General features: G+C 42.4%; 2 protein-coding genes across 5 annotated transcripts; both read left to right on the top strand.

The window, feature by feature from the left end:
- Positions 1 to 153: 153 nt before the first annotated feature.
- On the top strand, positions 154 to 5,583 carry ankrd54 (ankyrin repeat domain 54). The gene is made up of 8 exons (XM_069149432.1): positions 154 to 887; positions 1,891 to 1,938; positions 2,026 to 2,124; positions 2,399 to 2,470; positions 2,686 to 2,733; positions 4,244 to 4,368; positions 4,469 to 4,576; positions 4,709 to 5,583. The coding sequence occupies exons 1-8, from the start codon at positions 503 to 505 to the stop codon at positions 4,781 to 4,783; spliced, it is 960 nt and encodes a 319-aa protein (XP_069005533.1). The 5' UTR covers positions 154 to 502; the 3' UTR covers positions 4,784 to 5,583.
- A 221-nt stretch (positions 5,584 to 5,804) lies between these two features.
- Positions 5,805 to 12,359, top strand: hmgxb4a (HMG box domain containing 4a). Of its 4 annotated transcripts, none has more exons than XM_069149427.1 (13): positions 5,805 to 5,862; positions 6,528 to 6,625; positions 6,894 to 7,030; positions 7,138 to 7,213; positions 7,327 to 7,908; positions 8,052 to 8,255; positions 9,210 to 9,388; positions 9,484 to 9,565; positions 9,675 to 9,739; positions 9,843 to 9,939; positions 10,044 to 10,207; positions 10,397 to 10,519; positions 11,142 to 12,359. In XM_069149427.1, the coding sequence occupies exons 2-13, from the start codon at positions 6,589 to 6,591 to the stop codon at positions 11,184 to 11,186; spliced, it is 1,791 nt and encodes a 596-aa protein (XP_069005528.1). In that variant the 5' UTR covers positions 5,805 to 5,862; positions 6,528 to 6,588; the 3' UTR covers positions 11,187 to 12,359. The 4 variants fall into 4 exon arrangements, with proteins under 4 accessions (XP_069005528.1, XP_069005530.1, XP_069005529.1 ...); XM_069149428.1 differs by lacking the exon at positions 5,805 to 5,862 and adding an exon at positions 5,895 to 6,399; XM_069149429.1 differs by lacking the exon at positions 6,528 to 6,625 and having other exon boundaries at positions 5,829 to 5,862.
- Positions 12,360 to 12,375: the final 16 nt, after the last annotated feature.

Below are 12,375 nucleotides of genomic sequence, written 5' to 3'. Positions count from 1 at the left end.
TTTTTGTTTTTTTTTTTGGTTAAAGTCACTGATTTTCACGGTACGCATGCCCAGAGCTGTGATTGGTCTACCCTGAGAGCAGTTTGATTGGCTGCTTAGTTGTGCTGCTCCAATTGGACGGGAGCCAGTGAACAACACGGAATCTGATTAGTCGTTACTGCGCAGAGGCTGTTGACTGTACAATGGGTGTGCCTTTTACTACTCTTATCTGATGAAATGGAAAATGGAAAATAGGGGACATGTTGGTGCTATGAAGGAAAATGAATCTATTGTGTGAACAGTTTAAATGATCCAGGATGGAAAGACTTTAACGGAGGAGTTTCTGTGTTGTCGCACCGTGAAGTGGCCTCAGGCGTCGCCTGACGGCGTGCATGCCACATTCAAAGCGGACTCCCGATGCTACTGACGGCTTCATTTCCTTTTAGCTTCGGCAGGAGTTGTAAGGACCTTGTGTAAAAAAAAAAAAAAAAAAAAAAAGAGCTTACCTATGCTACTGTAAAATATGGACGGGTGGAGCACTATCGTTGCCTCGGATAATGACCGATCCAGCTCCGAAGGGGAGTACATGGTGGAGCATGGAGCCGAGGATGAAACCCGCCGGGAGGCGGTGGACAGGGAGCAGCGGGGTGCTGTCGCGGGGAGGACGGACGACGTGGGTACCGCAGCTGTCGGGTTTGGGTTAAGTGGGATAGGTGAGGGCAAAGTGGTGTTGGGTCGAGTCGGACAGAGAGACGAGGTGGAGCACAGGTACCTGCACGTGTTGTGGAAGCCGGTGGAGATCGTCTCCGGCGGTGTGGCGAGCAAGCTGGGGAAGATGACGGGGACGAGGTCCAGGCGACACCACCGAGCTGTGCGGAACCTGGGTCCTATCGGGAAAGATATTTATGGTAAGGGACAGTTACATTGTCCTGTAATTTAAAAAAAAAAAGAAAAAAAAAAAAAAGGTGCATGTGTGCAGAGGTGTTTTAAAGTTAAACTACAAAACAAGCAGACGTTTAGTATGTGTGCTAATATTGTAGACTTATTATCTCAATGGCCCTAATATGGAGATACTAAATGGTATGTGAATAAGGGTGTAAGATATAATATTTTGTGATAACTGCATCGATCCTCAAAAACACTATAAAATTTGAATAAATAGTTGACTTGCGAAGGTTCGTGGCAGACAATGGTTCATTCTGTGTTGTAGTTAAACCCCCGACCACTAGGTGACAGTAGTGTAATCTATCTTCAGTTATTTGATTCCTCCAGTCCAACGTAACAATGTAAAATGTGACGTAACTGCTCACTTTTACCATAGATTGTAAATGAAAGTGGATGTTGCTTTTGGGTCTGAAAAGAAAAGCCAATGCGGAAGGAGCATAAAGTTCAATACCACCGATGGCCCCTAGGGGCTGGCTCCAACAAATCTCTGGCTCCATTGACTCCTATTCACCTTCCTTCAGGAAATATTTTCTGGCAGTTTATGAGAAAATAATCCCATCATTAATTAGATATTAGGCTTCAAAGAGCAATATATTTTGGGGCGTGAATGGTTTTATTGACAGGCCAGGGGTGCTGTTAGGTTATTGCTATAGTTGGCTGTGCATAGTACACTGGATTCTCAGCCAGATAGAGTCAAATCCACTGCTTGCTCCTCCCTAGTTTGTCCAAATATGGTCACTTTAAAAAAAATCTATGACAACTTTTCTAAATTTCGATTTAAAAAAATATATCTCTTTGCTCACAGTATCACAACATATTGCAATATATTAAACCGTAAACCCCTGTATTCTGATGTGTATCGTACTGCCGGGTTCTTGCCAATGAACAGCCCTGATGCGAGTTTGGTGCATGAAATCCTCGAACAATATTTGAATCCCTGACACTTTTGATGTCTTGTATCCACAGCTGTGAAAAAACTGAGGGAAGCCGCGAACAGCAATGATATAGACACAGGTATGAACATTGAGGAAGTAACAGTAAAATGCCTTGTGAGCAGTGCAAGGAAAGGATGATTGAAGGTTGAGTTTTTATTTTCCCCAGTGCGAAAGCTCCTGCAAGATGACATAGACCCCTGTGCAGCAGATGACAAGGGAAGGACAGCTCTGCATTTCTCCTCATGCAATGGCAATGAGAGCATTGGTAGGTTGGTGATGGCTATTAACGACATCATGACATTATCACAGGAAGTCATTTACCATGCAGCAAGATCGTTGGAGAGGTTATCTTTTGTGTGCAGGGCTTAAACCACAATGTAATTGAATAACACGCTGTATAACTGTATTGCTGAATTGCTGTTCCTCACAGAAATATAAAAGAGAGTCATCCATCCTTGGGTTGTTTTTTGCTGTCAGATATACTTTCTTGTACTCTGCATTTACAATAAAAAAAAATGTGTTTGTTTTTATGTTTGTAGTGCAGTTGCTGTTGAGTCATGGCGCTGACCCCAACCAGCGAGACAGTCTGGGAAATACCCCCCTCCATCTGGGTAAGACCGTACAGTCACCACGAACCAGAAACTGTAGCACTGTGATCAGCAATGCGTACGACTGGGGTTTCACCCTGCATACATCCCGGCAGCTGCTTGAGGCTCATACGCCTAAAAGTTAACACATCTACAGCAAAGCAACATTGAGGTCATATATTTTCATTTGTTAATGCATTTGTGTCGCAACTTCCCCGTTTCCCCCTGTATTTCTACAGCGGCCTGTACCAACCATGTGCCTGTAATCACCACATTGCTGAGAGGAGGTGAGACCACTGTGGAGCTGTTGAATTCTTTGTGTCTCTCTAAAGTCTTTGTCTTTGTTAGTTTGCTGAAAATATGTGGGCGCAAGATCAACTTTTTTCAGTTTAGAGTTACTCTTTTCAACATTATACGAGTAGGCTTTCAAAAACTTCAGAGAATTTTCCTGTAGTGTGCAAATCGAGCACAGCACAGCGACATGCATGAAGGAGGAGGAAGCACTAATTTTGTGACACCAAATTTGATCTCGTCCATGCTGAACATCGTAAATGCACACATGCTCGTGCTCAGGTGCTGACGATGATCAAGCGCCAAAACTTGGAATACTCACAAAGGTTAAAGCTTGCACCCTGATCTGTGCAGGTGATGCGCTCTGTTCGTGAACAATAGGAGCAGCCTCTGAACTTTTTGATCCACCCCTTGTATAAACCGTGTGAGAGGGACTATTACAGTTTAATGTCTGTTGCCCTAAAGAAGCATATGTAAGGGTTAATGCATAAGGGAGGGTGGTTTGTTGTAAGCGGTTGTAACAGACTTCCTGTCGTGGATTATTATGCTTGTTCTGTGCCGGCTGGTTGTTCCGAAAGCTTTATTTTTTTCCACACTCAGAACACAATTAAATGTGAGTCCAAATATATGTGTATCAAACAAAAAGTCTCCAGTTATAAGTTTTCACACAGATGTTGACATAAGTAATCAATATATACAAGTTGCCAAAATGCATTCTGGGGTGTCCTTATATGGGGAAACAATGTCTGCTCAGCAGACAGCACATACTGTGGTATTAGGATGCCCTCAGTATACTACGGCCATTCCCTAAACATGAGCAAATAGATAGATGTGGTGACTTCTTGTCTTCCCTCATAAAACATTTACAAACCCAGTTGCAAAAACAATAACCAGTGAATTAGTGTCTGAAGCTTGTGAGAACCCTTTTTGCTCAGTACTTCTGTCTGCTTTCACCGACACTGCTGTTGTGTGAAACTGCTGGCAAAACTTGCTCTCGTAAAGGTCAAAAACCCACAGGGTGTCTTAAACTGTAAATTACTTTGACAATATGGGAATAGTGATTTTAATAATTCTCATAATGGTAAAAGAAAGGTATTGTTGCTCTGGCTTTTGCAATTAAAGCAGACTAACACATGCAACAGTTGAGAATGATGAATAAACTGCTCACCAGTACTATATATTTTTTTTTACAAGTGTCCTAGTATCTTTCCTGTGGCTCGGGTATAATTTCAGTAATTTCCAGCTGCCTGTACATTTTCCACTAATAAATTCCATTAAAATGTTTTTCAGTGGTAGGACAGTAGCCACAGAAATGCCTGTCGCGAACCCAGACAAATATTTTTATAAAATGAATCGGTGTAAATTTAGAATTTAATGGGATTGTTGCAAATTAAAACAAATATATGTCAACAAATAAACTGCAGATATAAAAAATTATTATTCAATTAGAATTAAACTTTATAATTTGTAACGGAGAGGTTTGTGTTCTGTTATTTTTTTGTCAAGGAGCCCGTGTGGACGCCCTCGATCGAGCAGGCAGGACCCCTCTTCATCTGGCACGCTCCAAGCTAAACATCCTGCAGGAGGGAGATTCACGCAGCCTGGAAACCCTGAGAGGCGAAGTCACACAGGTAGAGGAGGTGTTCTCTCGCCCGGCACAGATATATTCTGACAGTGTCTGCCCTCCTTGCTGATGAATACTTGTTTTTAATGTTTGTCCCTCGCGTGCAGATTATTCAGATGCTGAGGGAATACCTGAACTTAATGGGCCAGAGTGAAGCTAAAGAGAGGCTGGAGCACATTTCGACACAGCTGCAGCATACGCGTACCAAAGAGCAGGTGAGACCCTCGCTGAAGAATTCTCATAATCGGATGCGCAGAAGGGAAGTTTTAAGGTGTAACTAAGCTGTCCTGTGTGTGTGTGTGTGTGTTTGCTTTTGTTAATGTTTTTTTTTTTCTTCCTCCTCTCAGGTGGATGAAGTGACTGATTTATTGGCCAGTTTTACATCACTCAGTCTACAGAAGCAGAATTTGGGTGACAGGTAGATGATGACGTGCACAGAGAGATGAAGCCCTGCTCCTTGTCAAAGCAAGCCTCCGCCTCACTAGCCTTGGTCACGCAAGCAAAAGCTAAACCCAAATGCTGCTGTTGTTTAGCAAAAGTACTGATATATTGGACTGTTGAACACCTTGTGATTTTAACCAAGATGAGATTATTATTATTTAGTTAGTAGCATTGACTGTGTGGTTAGTAGTGAGCAACTACAGTTCTCATGATGTTTTGTGCCAGGTTTGTGGCCACAGACCAGTGTGCTAAAAATGATCACAAATTTGTTGCTGTCTTGGTTAAAATGAAAAGATGCTGAAGTACGTTGCGCTAGATATCAGAAGGAGAGTGGCACATGGTAATAAAAAGCATAAAAGAAATCCCCGAGGGCCAAATGCCTTGAGAAAAGGAAGCTAGTGGACCAGAAGCTAACCCAGAAGTGCAGCGGGACCTTGGCTCTCTGTGGACTGTGTGTGTGTGTGTGTGTGTGTGTGTGTGTGTTTGTGTGTGCGTGTGTGTGTGTGTGTGTGTGTGTGTGTGTGTGAGAGAAAGAGCTTGAGTCAAAGTGTGTGTTTCTTTGTGCTTACACTTTTTGCCTGCTATTATTAGACCAGTTTTATGTTCATTTTAAGACATAAAATTTAACGGTTGTTGTATTTTAGGTTTTCTGATCTGAAGCATCTTTGTATCGTTGCCTTTTTTTTTTTTTTTCTTGTATTGCATGATGTGAACTGTATTGTCAAAATGGTTTGGCTGTCGTGGGAAATCAATAAATCTAAATCTTTGATTATATTCATGGGATTTTGTCCTCAATGGTGATTTTTTTTTTCTTCATTTATAAGGATTTGTGGTGCATTTTAATTTATGCATTTCATCGACATATTGAATGAGCGCCTTTTGTAGTTGCCGTCTCGGATCGTGGATACGGCCTTCAGTGAACGCACTCCAAATATGGCTACTTTTACTCCACGCTGATTGGCTACGTTGTCGAAGCCCCTCCCCATGCGCCGACACGTATTGTCTCACTGATAATAAAGATGGAGACCGGACCCGCGTAAATTGGGGAGATCCGACAGAGGTAGTAAAATTTAATAAAAACACTTTATTCCTCACTTCCCGGTGTTTGTAAACTACACACGCTATCACTCCGGAGCAGAGGAAGACGTACGTGCACTTGAATGCATGTCCGCCGCAGTGGGTTTTCCACTTATAGGCTACAGCGGCCTAGCCGCTAGCAAAAGCCTCGAGCTTTCCGTCGCCGCCTACCCCGGCCAGCTGAGAGCGCGCACGGCGGGGCGAAGTCAACTCTTGGAAAGCGTTGACTGTCAAAGTGAATAGCGAGGGGGTGTGTTTGTGTGTCTTTACGAAAGTAGGCGGGAATTTGTTTAGCTATCATTGTACTCTTTTGTATTTGGCAGACCACATTATTATTGTAATAAAACGTAAAAAAAAAAATAAAAATAAAAATGTTCCCAAGTGGCGAGCACTTCTCCACTTTTGAGTATGTCTGCAGCTCCAGTGCTGCTAATAGAGCTCAGTGCAGGACTAACCAGGAATAGCTGAAACAACATCTGCTTGGACGAAGACAAGACAGAAAGGGACAGCTTTTCAACCTGTAACTTGCACTGCAATTTTAAATGCTGTCACTCATTTATGGACAGAATATATATTAATATTAATTTTAATATTATTAATTTAATACTTTGATTTGCATTTCATTTTCTCTCGATGTTCACGTATCAGGTCAGTATCCTGCCTTAATGCTGCCGGCGACATCCCATGATAAATAAACAAAGGAGAAACCATGGCTTTTGAGGAGATCAAGGGTAAAGGAGGAATTGGTAATGTCCACCTGCTGTACACTCTTACGAAACAATTCCATTTTTTTTTTGTGCCGTCAGAAACACAATAATAAGTAGTGACAAAACTGCATTTAGTGTAACTAACTGGTAGTTTGCGCAAAGATTGAGGAACCATTTCTAAAGACAGAGATTCAGCAAGACCCAGAATATTAAGTCATGTTAAATATTTCCCAATGCACATGCGGGCAATAGAATCAAGTTTTTCCTGGTCAGGTGAAAATGATAACATGGATTTCATGTATTTTAGATGTGGGGATGGAGGGAGACAGGGGCCTTGTGGCTGGTCGGAGCCAGAGAGAGAAGAGGAGGTCGTACAAGGATCTGTTAAGGGAGGAGGAGGAGATTGCTGCCCAGGTGCGAAAGTCTTCCAAGAAACGGCCCAAGGTAAGTTATCTGCCCTCATAGTAATATCACGTGAGCTTTTTACGATATGGTGTCAATGCTCCTCTCAATATTTAGAATGAAATGCTATTGTTTTAATACCAAATCAGGATTCAGAACTTTTCATGCTGGGAGGAGACTCGCACAAAAAGAAGAAGAAGCATAGTGATGAATACTATTACAGAGGTGAGAGGTTGTATTGCATGTATTAATGAGAAGATGTATTTGAATCATGTTTTATTTTCACAAGTCTTTGCTTTGTAACTGTTTGTCGTCGTCCCCCCCCCCCCCTTTACCAGACCAAGACGGTTCAGGCCCACCTCCCCACAAGAAAAAGCACAAGTCTGCAGACCGCTCCCCGACCCTTTCTTCCCCCTCGTCGTCCCACCCGACAGATACAGCGATGGGCCTCCTGCAGGCTATCACCTCTCCCCTGGCCACAGGTTCAGACCCGAGCCCCCACCTGCACAAGAAACCCTCCTACCCCTCCTTTTCCTCGCACTCTTCCAAGGACCGCAAACGTGAAAGCAGTAACAGCGGCGGAAGCAAAGGGAGCCACTCCTTCTCTCACTCCCGGCCGCTGTCTTCGTCGTCGTCCTCCAAGAAGCACTCCTCTTCCTCGAAGTCGTCCCTGTTCCACGGCGGCGCTCCTAAAGAGGAGCCCTTGACGTTACGTGAGGCCGACGGGCTGAAGATGAAGCTCATCATGTCGCCGGAGAAGGAGGAAGCAGAGAGCTTCCCGTTCACGCCACACTCCTCCAAAGGAGGCGTGAAGAAAGAGAAAGATCGAGAGCGCACGCAGATTTCAAAGTCAACGAAGAAGAAGCTGCAGCAGAACAGAGATCCACTGCCTGTAGTGGGGAAGGAGGTGGAGGTGGAAGGTAAGATAACCCTTGATGCAAGTCATTGCCCTCTCCTCTCTTCTGACCGTACACATTTCCATTGATAGTGATTGACACATCGAACTCGTTGTCTTTCATTGTTTTGTTATTTAATGTTTGCGTCGCTAATCTCTGTAACGCAGGTCATTATGGAGGCGCCATGGGAGACGATAGCTCTTCATCTGGAGGAGAACTGGAGGCAGGTGAACTTGTTATAGACGATTCATACACACACTTGTCAAAAAAGAAGAAAAAGAGCAAGAAAAGCAAGAAGAAAAAGGACAAAGAAAAAGACAGAGACAAGGAGAAAAGTGGGAAAGACAAGAAGCACAGCAAAGGATTCGGAGGTGAGTGGACTCAGAAATGAAAGATATTGTCTTTTTGACATTCAGCACTGCGTTGTTGGAAGCAGTTTTTCCTTTAATTCTGCATTTCTGTTTTGGATTTGAAAACCACAAATGAGGAAGTAGAATAACATCACTTTCTATGTCACATATACAAACTCAGGTTAACGACACAGCTGACTATTTCTCTTATCGCATTTACTGATTAGCCGTGAAGGAGCACGTTTTAATCAGTCAGACAGAGCTGGTGCAGCAAACCAGGCTCTTCGTCTTGCTGCCTGTAGATGTTGTGGTCATGTTTACTTGCAATGCAGACATTTAAAAGCTGGTGCTCTTAATGGTTGAGAGCCAGAGGAAGCACTGTGACTGATGAGGGGAAACTCAGGATCTCACACGCATCACTCTTCTTTGGTCAGCTTCGTCTCTGCCTCTGGGTTTTGTTTGCAGTTATGCAAAGCAGCGCTAGTGGCTTCCAGGTAACGGCGCCCCGGTGCGACACTGCGAAGTCCCGTAGCTGCTTCCAAATGCTCTTCCCTTTTTGAAATGATTTGACTATTAAAACCACAAAGAAATCAGCACATATGCAAACATTTAGCTCGTGCTAATTTACTAAATAAGCATATATAGTCGTATTTAAGCGAAAAGTTTGAAGGATAATGCACTGCTGTTGTTTATTATGATATTAGAAAGATACCGTGATAGACACATTCCTTATGGAAATCTTACAATTTTGCAAGTTTTACTGTCGTTGTGCCTCTCTGAGCCGAGCTGAAGTCAGCGAGGTGTTAAACACGGTGCCACCAAAACAGAGGCCGATTCTATTCTGAACCCAGAATTACAGATCAGACTAACGGACCCTGTTTTTGATGTGTCTTTTTTTTTTTTTTTTTTTAATGTGTGTATTTTCCCCAAGCACTTGTCATCACTTCTGCTTTGTCTTTGTACGACGTTCAACAGACTCATCGAGGGCACACAGTCACTCCCATCCCACCGTCACTCACAGTGCTGTGGGTCCGATGTATGCCATGGGCACGCCCATCCCTCCACACCACCACCAAGGCAATGACAGCGTGACCGAGAAGAAGAAGAAGAAGGAGGAGAAAGATCGAGAAAAGCACGAGAAGGAGAAAGATAAGGTACTATTCGGTCGTGTTTGTAGTTTTGTAAGTAATTGTTTTGTGCGTCTTTGTTTTTTTTTGAACATTATTGAGTCTTTTATTCCCTCTTCAAGCCCAAGAAGAAGAACACAACAGCATATCAGGTGTTCTGTAAGGAGTACAGAGTCAACATAAATGCAGAACAGCCAGGACTAGGTGGGTCAAATTTACAGCACAAGTTATCACGACACTGATTCGGACGCAGTCCCTTCAAATTTAACTAAAAGAAACCACAGAAAACAATGTCTTTGTGTCTAATCTGCAGTGTTTGGTGAGCTCAGCAAAAAGTTGGCAGAGGTGTGGAAGGCGATGCCAGAGAAAGACAAACTCGTAAGTTGTTTCCTGATCCTGTTTTAACTGTATATTACTGTTATGTATGCAGTTGAGGTGGTGCTTTGAATGTCATGTATCTTCTGTGTGCCCTTTCCTACAGGTTTGGAGGCAGAAAGCTCAATATCTGCAGCACAAGCAGAACAAAGCTGAGGCCACCACAGTCAAACACAAGACCTCCAGCGAGGCCAAAAGCAAAGGTACATTTGCTTCGGCTGATTGATACCAAAGTGTTATTGTTTCTTGTTTCTTTCTCTGCTGGAGCTCATTGCTGTTGTATCTGAATTATGTTTTGTCATGAAAGTCGTAGGAACAGGAACAGCGATTGTGTCGCCGAACAGAGCGCCCAGCACTGTGTCCCTGTCCCCGGCTCGGGTCCCAGACGTCGATCCCATCGATGCAGCAGCTCACCTGCAGCTGCTGGGAGAATCTTTGTCCCTGATTGGACATCGGCTTCAGGAAACGGAGGTGAGTTTTTTTTTGTTGTTGTTTTTTTTGTGTGTGTGTGTACATGCAGCGCTTAATGTTTCCTAAAACATTTTATTAAAACATAAAACCAGGCTGGTAAATACAAAGACGCACCTCATCAGCACCTTCGTGTTCATCAATATGTGGTGAAATAAGTAAGCTCTGTGATTGATGCTGCCTTGTGTTCAGGGGATGGTTGCAGTCTCCGGGAGTTTGTCAGTTCTCCTGGACTCCATCTTGTGTGCGCTGGGCCCACTGACGTGCCTCACGGCACAGATACCACAGTTAAACGGATGTCCTCGAAATGTGCTGGTAAAGTATCAACATTTATCATCGTAATTGATTCATTTGTCAGCTTTATAACTTCTTCACGTCGGAGTATCGCAAAGTGTTTCTGATGTATGGTCTCCATTTTTATTAGATACTGACTGATAGTAAACTTTTGGGGCCAATACTGAAATTGGGGAGTTACAAATTTATTTATTTTTCGAATTTCTATGTCGTCCAAAAGCTTGTTGTTGGCTACCAAACGCATCTGGTGAGGGTGCAACTTGCCGAGAGACATTTAACCAAATATTAAGTGTTTTGTATGTATATTTTTGACTCATATAATTGTATATATATATATATATATATATATATATATATATATATTAACCTATTCAACGACTTCTATTAAAGACGCATGTTGATGTTGGTACACCCGTTCAAAGAAATCATCGGAAGCCCAATACCGCCATGACATTCACGTACACAATAAATGAATGAATACGTCTGACCAAAACTGTGCGCAGGATATATAATGAACCCTCACATGTGGTTATCAAACACTTTTGACACTTGTGACAAAGATGTGTGATGGAGGCAGGATATTGACCACGTGCACATTTTCTTGTCATCCTAACAAAAAGCTTTTTTTTCCTTTTTCTGCCAGTCGAATACGTTGGACAACATCGCCTACATCATGCCTGGACTGTGAGTCAAAGACGATCCTCAATCTGGACTCACTTGGCATCAAAAGTCGCCAGATTTGATTGGACGTCTCTTTTACTGGAGAGACTGGAGAGACTCTCGGACCGCCGCTGTCTGGCATCTGAACATTTCTAGCCTCAACATGTTTTTAAAGTGTATTTTTTTAAAAGACTTTGTTCTCTTAATCCTCTTTCTAATAGCCGTATTTTTAAATGAAGCATTTTACTGTATATGTTAATCTCTTTTTTTTTTACTGTTACTGTACAGCCTTCTGTTTTATGAATGAGTGTGTGTACTGTGCTGAATGTATGCGTGCATTTGTTTAGTTATTGAGTGGGACTGTACTTGTGTGACCTGTACGAGCCCATAGGGCTGGGCAATATATTAATATTATATTAATATTGTGATATGGGACTCGATATCATCTTAGATTGTGGATATTGTGACATCTTAATATGGCATAAGTGTTTTCTCCTGGTTTTAGAGGCTGTCTATATCCACATTACTGATGATTATTTATCAAAAATATCATTGTGTAAATATTTTGTGAAAGTAGAAACCTCAACAATACGGATATCGAGGTATTCGATTTTGGCGGTATTGCCCGGCCCTACATGTCTGCATATTGATTTTTTTTGTTTGTTTGTTTTTACTAAAATGTACAGAAACATTTAAGTTGTTGTCGTTTGCTCCATCAACATAACGTAATATATTTAACACCTGCTTAGTTTTTTTCTCTTACCGTGTATAAAGTAGGCTACTTGTTTTATGCATTTCATATTTTAGGGTGTGTACAAGCAGCATTTAGACTTGGATTTTATCAGCAAATTTTCAAAGGGATAGAGAGGTCATAATGTAGAGCTGTTTCAACAATCCACTGTCAGCTTGAAATTGAACTAAGTGGCAACATTAAAATATGATGTTTCAATGTAATGGATGTTTTTGACCAGCTGCACGAGGGGCTTCCAGGATTACAGTGATGATGGGTCACTAATGGCCGAAACATTTCGCGAGTATTCACGAAGAATCTTACTGATTTCAGTTGCCCTCTACCATGGGCGTAACCACTGCCTTTTTTTTTGGGGGGGGGGGGGGGTGTCCACCCCAATATGGAGAAAATATCAATCTGTGCCACCTGTATAGAGTAGAAAATATGTTAAATATATTCTCCTTTTATTAACACCGTGAAAGGTTCT

The sequence above is a fragment of the Embiotoca jacksoni genome, unplaced genomic scaffold, assembly GCF_022577435.1.
Source record: "Embiotoca jacksoni isolate LCO1_2020_lvr unplaced genomic scaffold, fEmbJac1.0.p SCAF_15, whole genome shotgun sequence".
Classification (NCBI taxonomy): domain Eukaryota; kingdom Metazoa; phylum Chordata; class Actinopteri; family Embiotocidae; genus Embiotoca; species Embiotoca jacksoni.
This window is presented reverse-complemented; position numbering and strand designations above follow the sequence as displayed.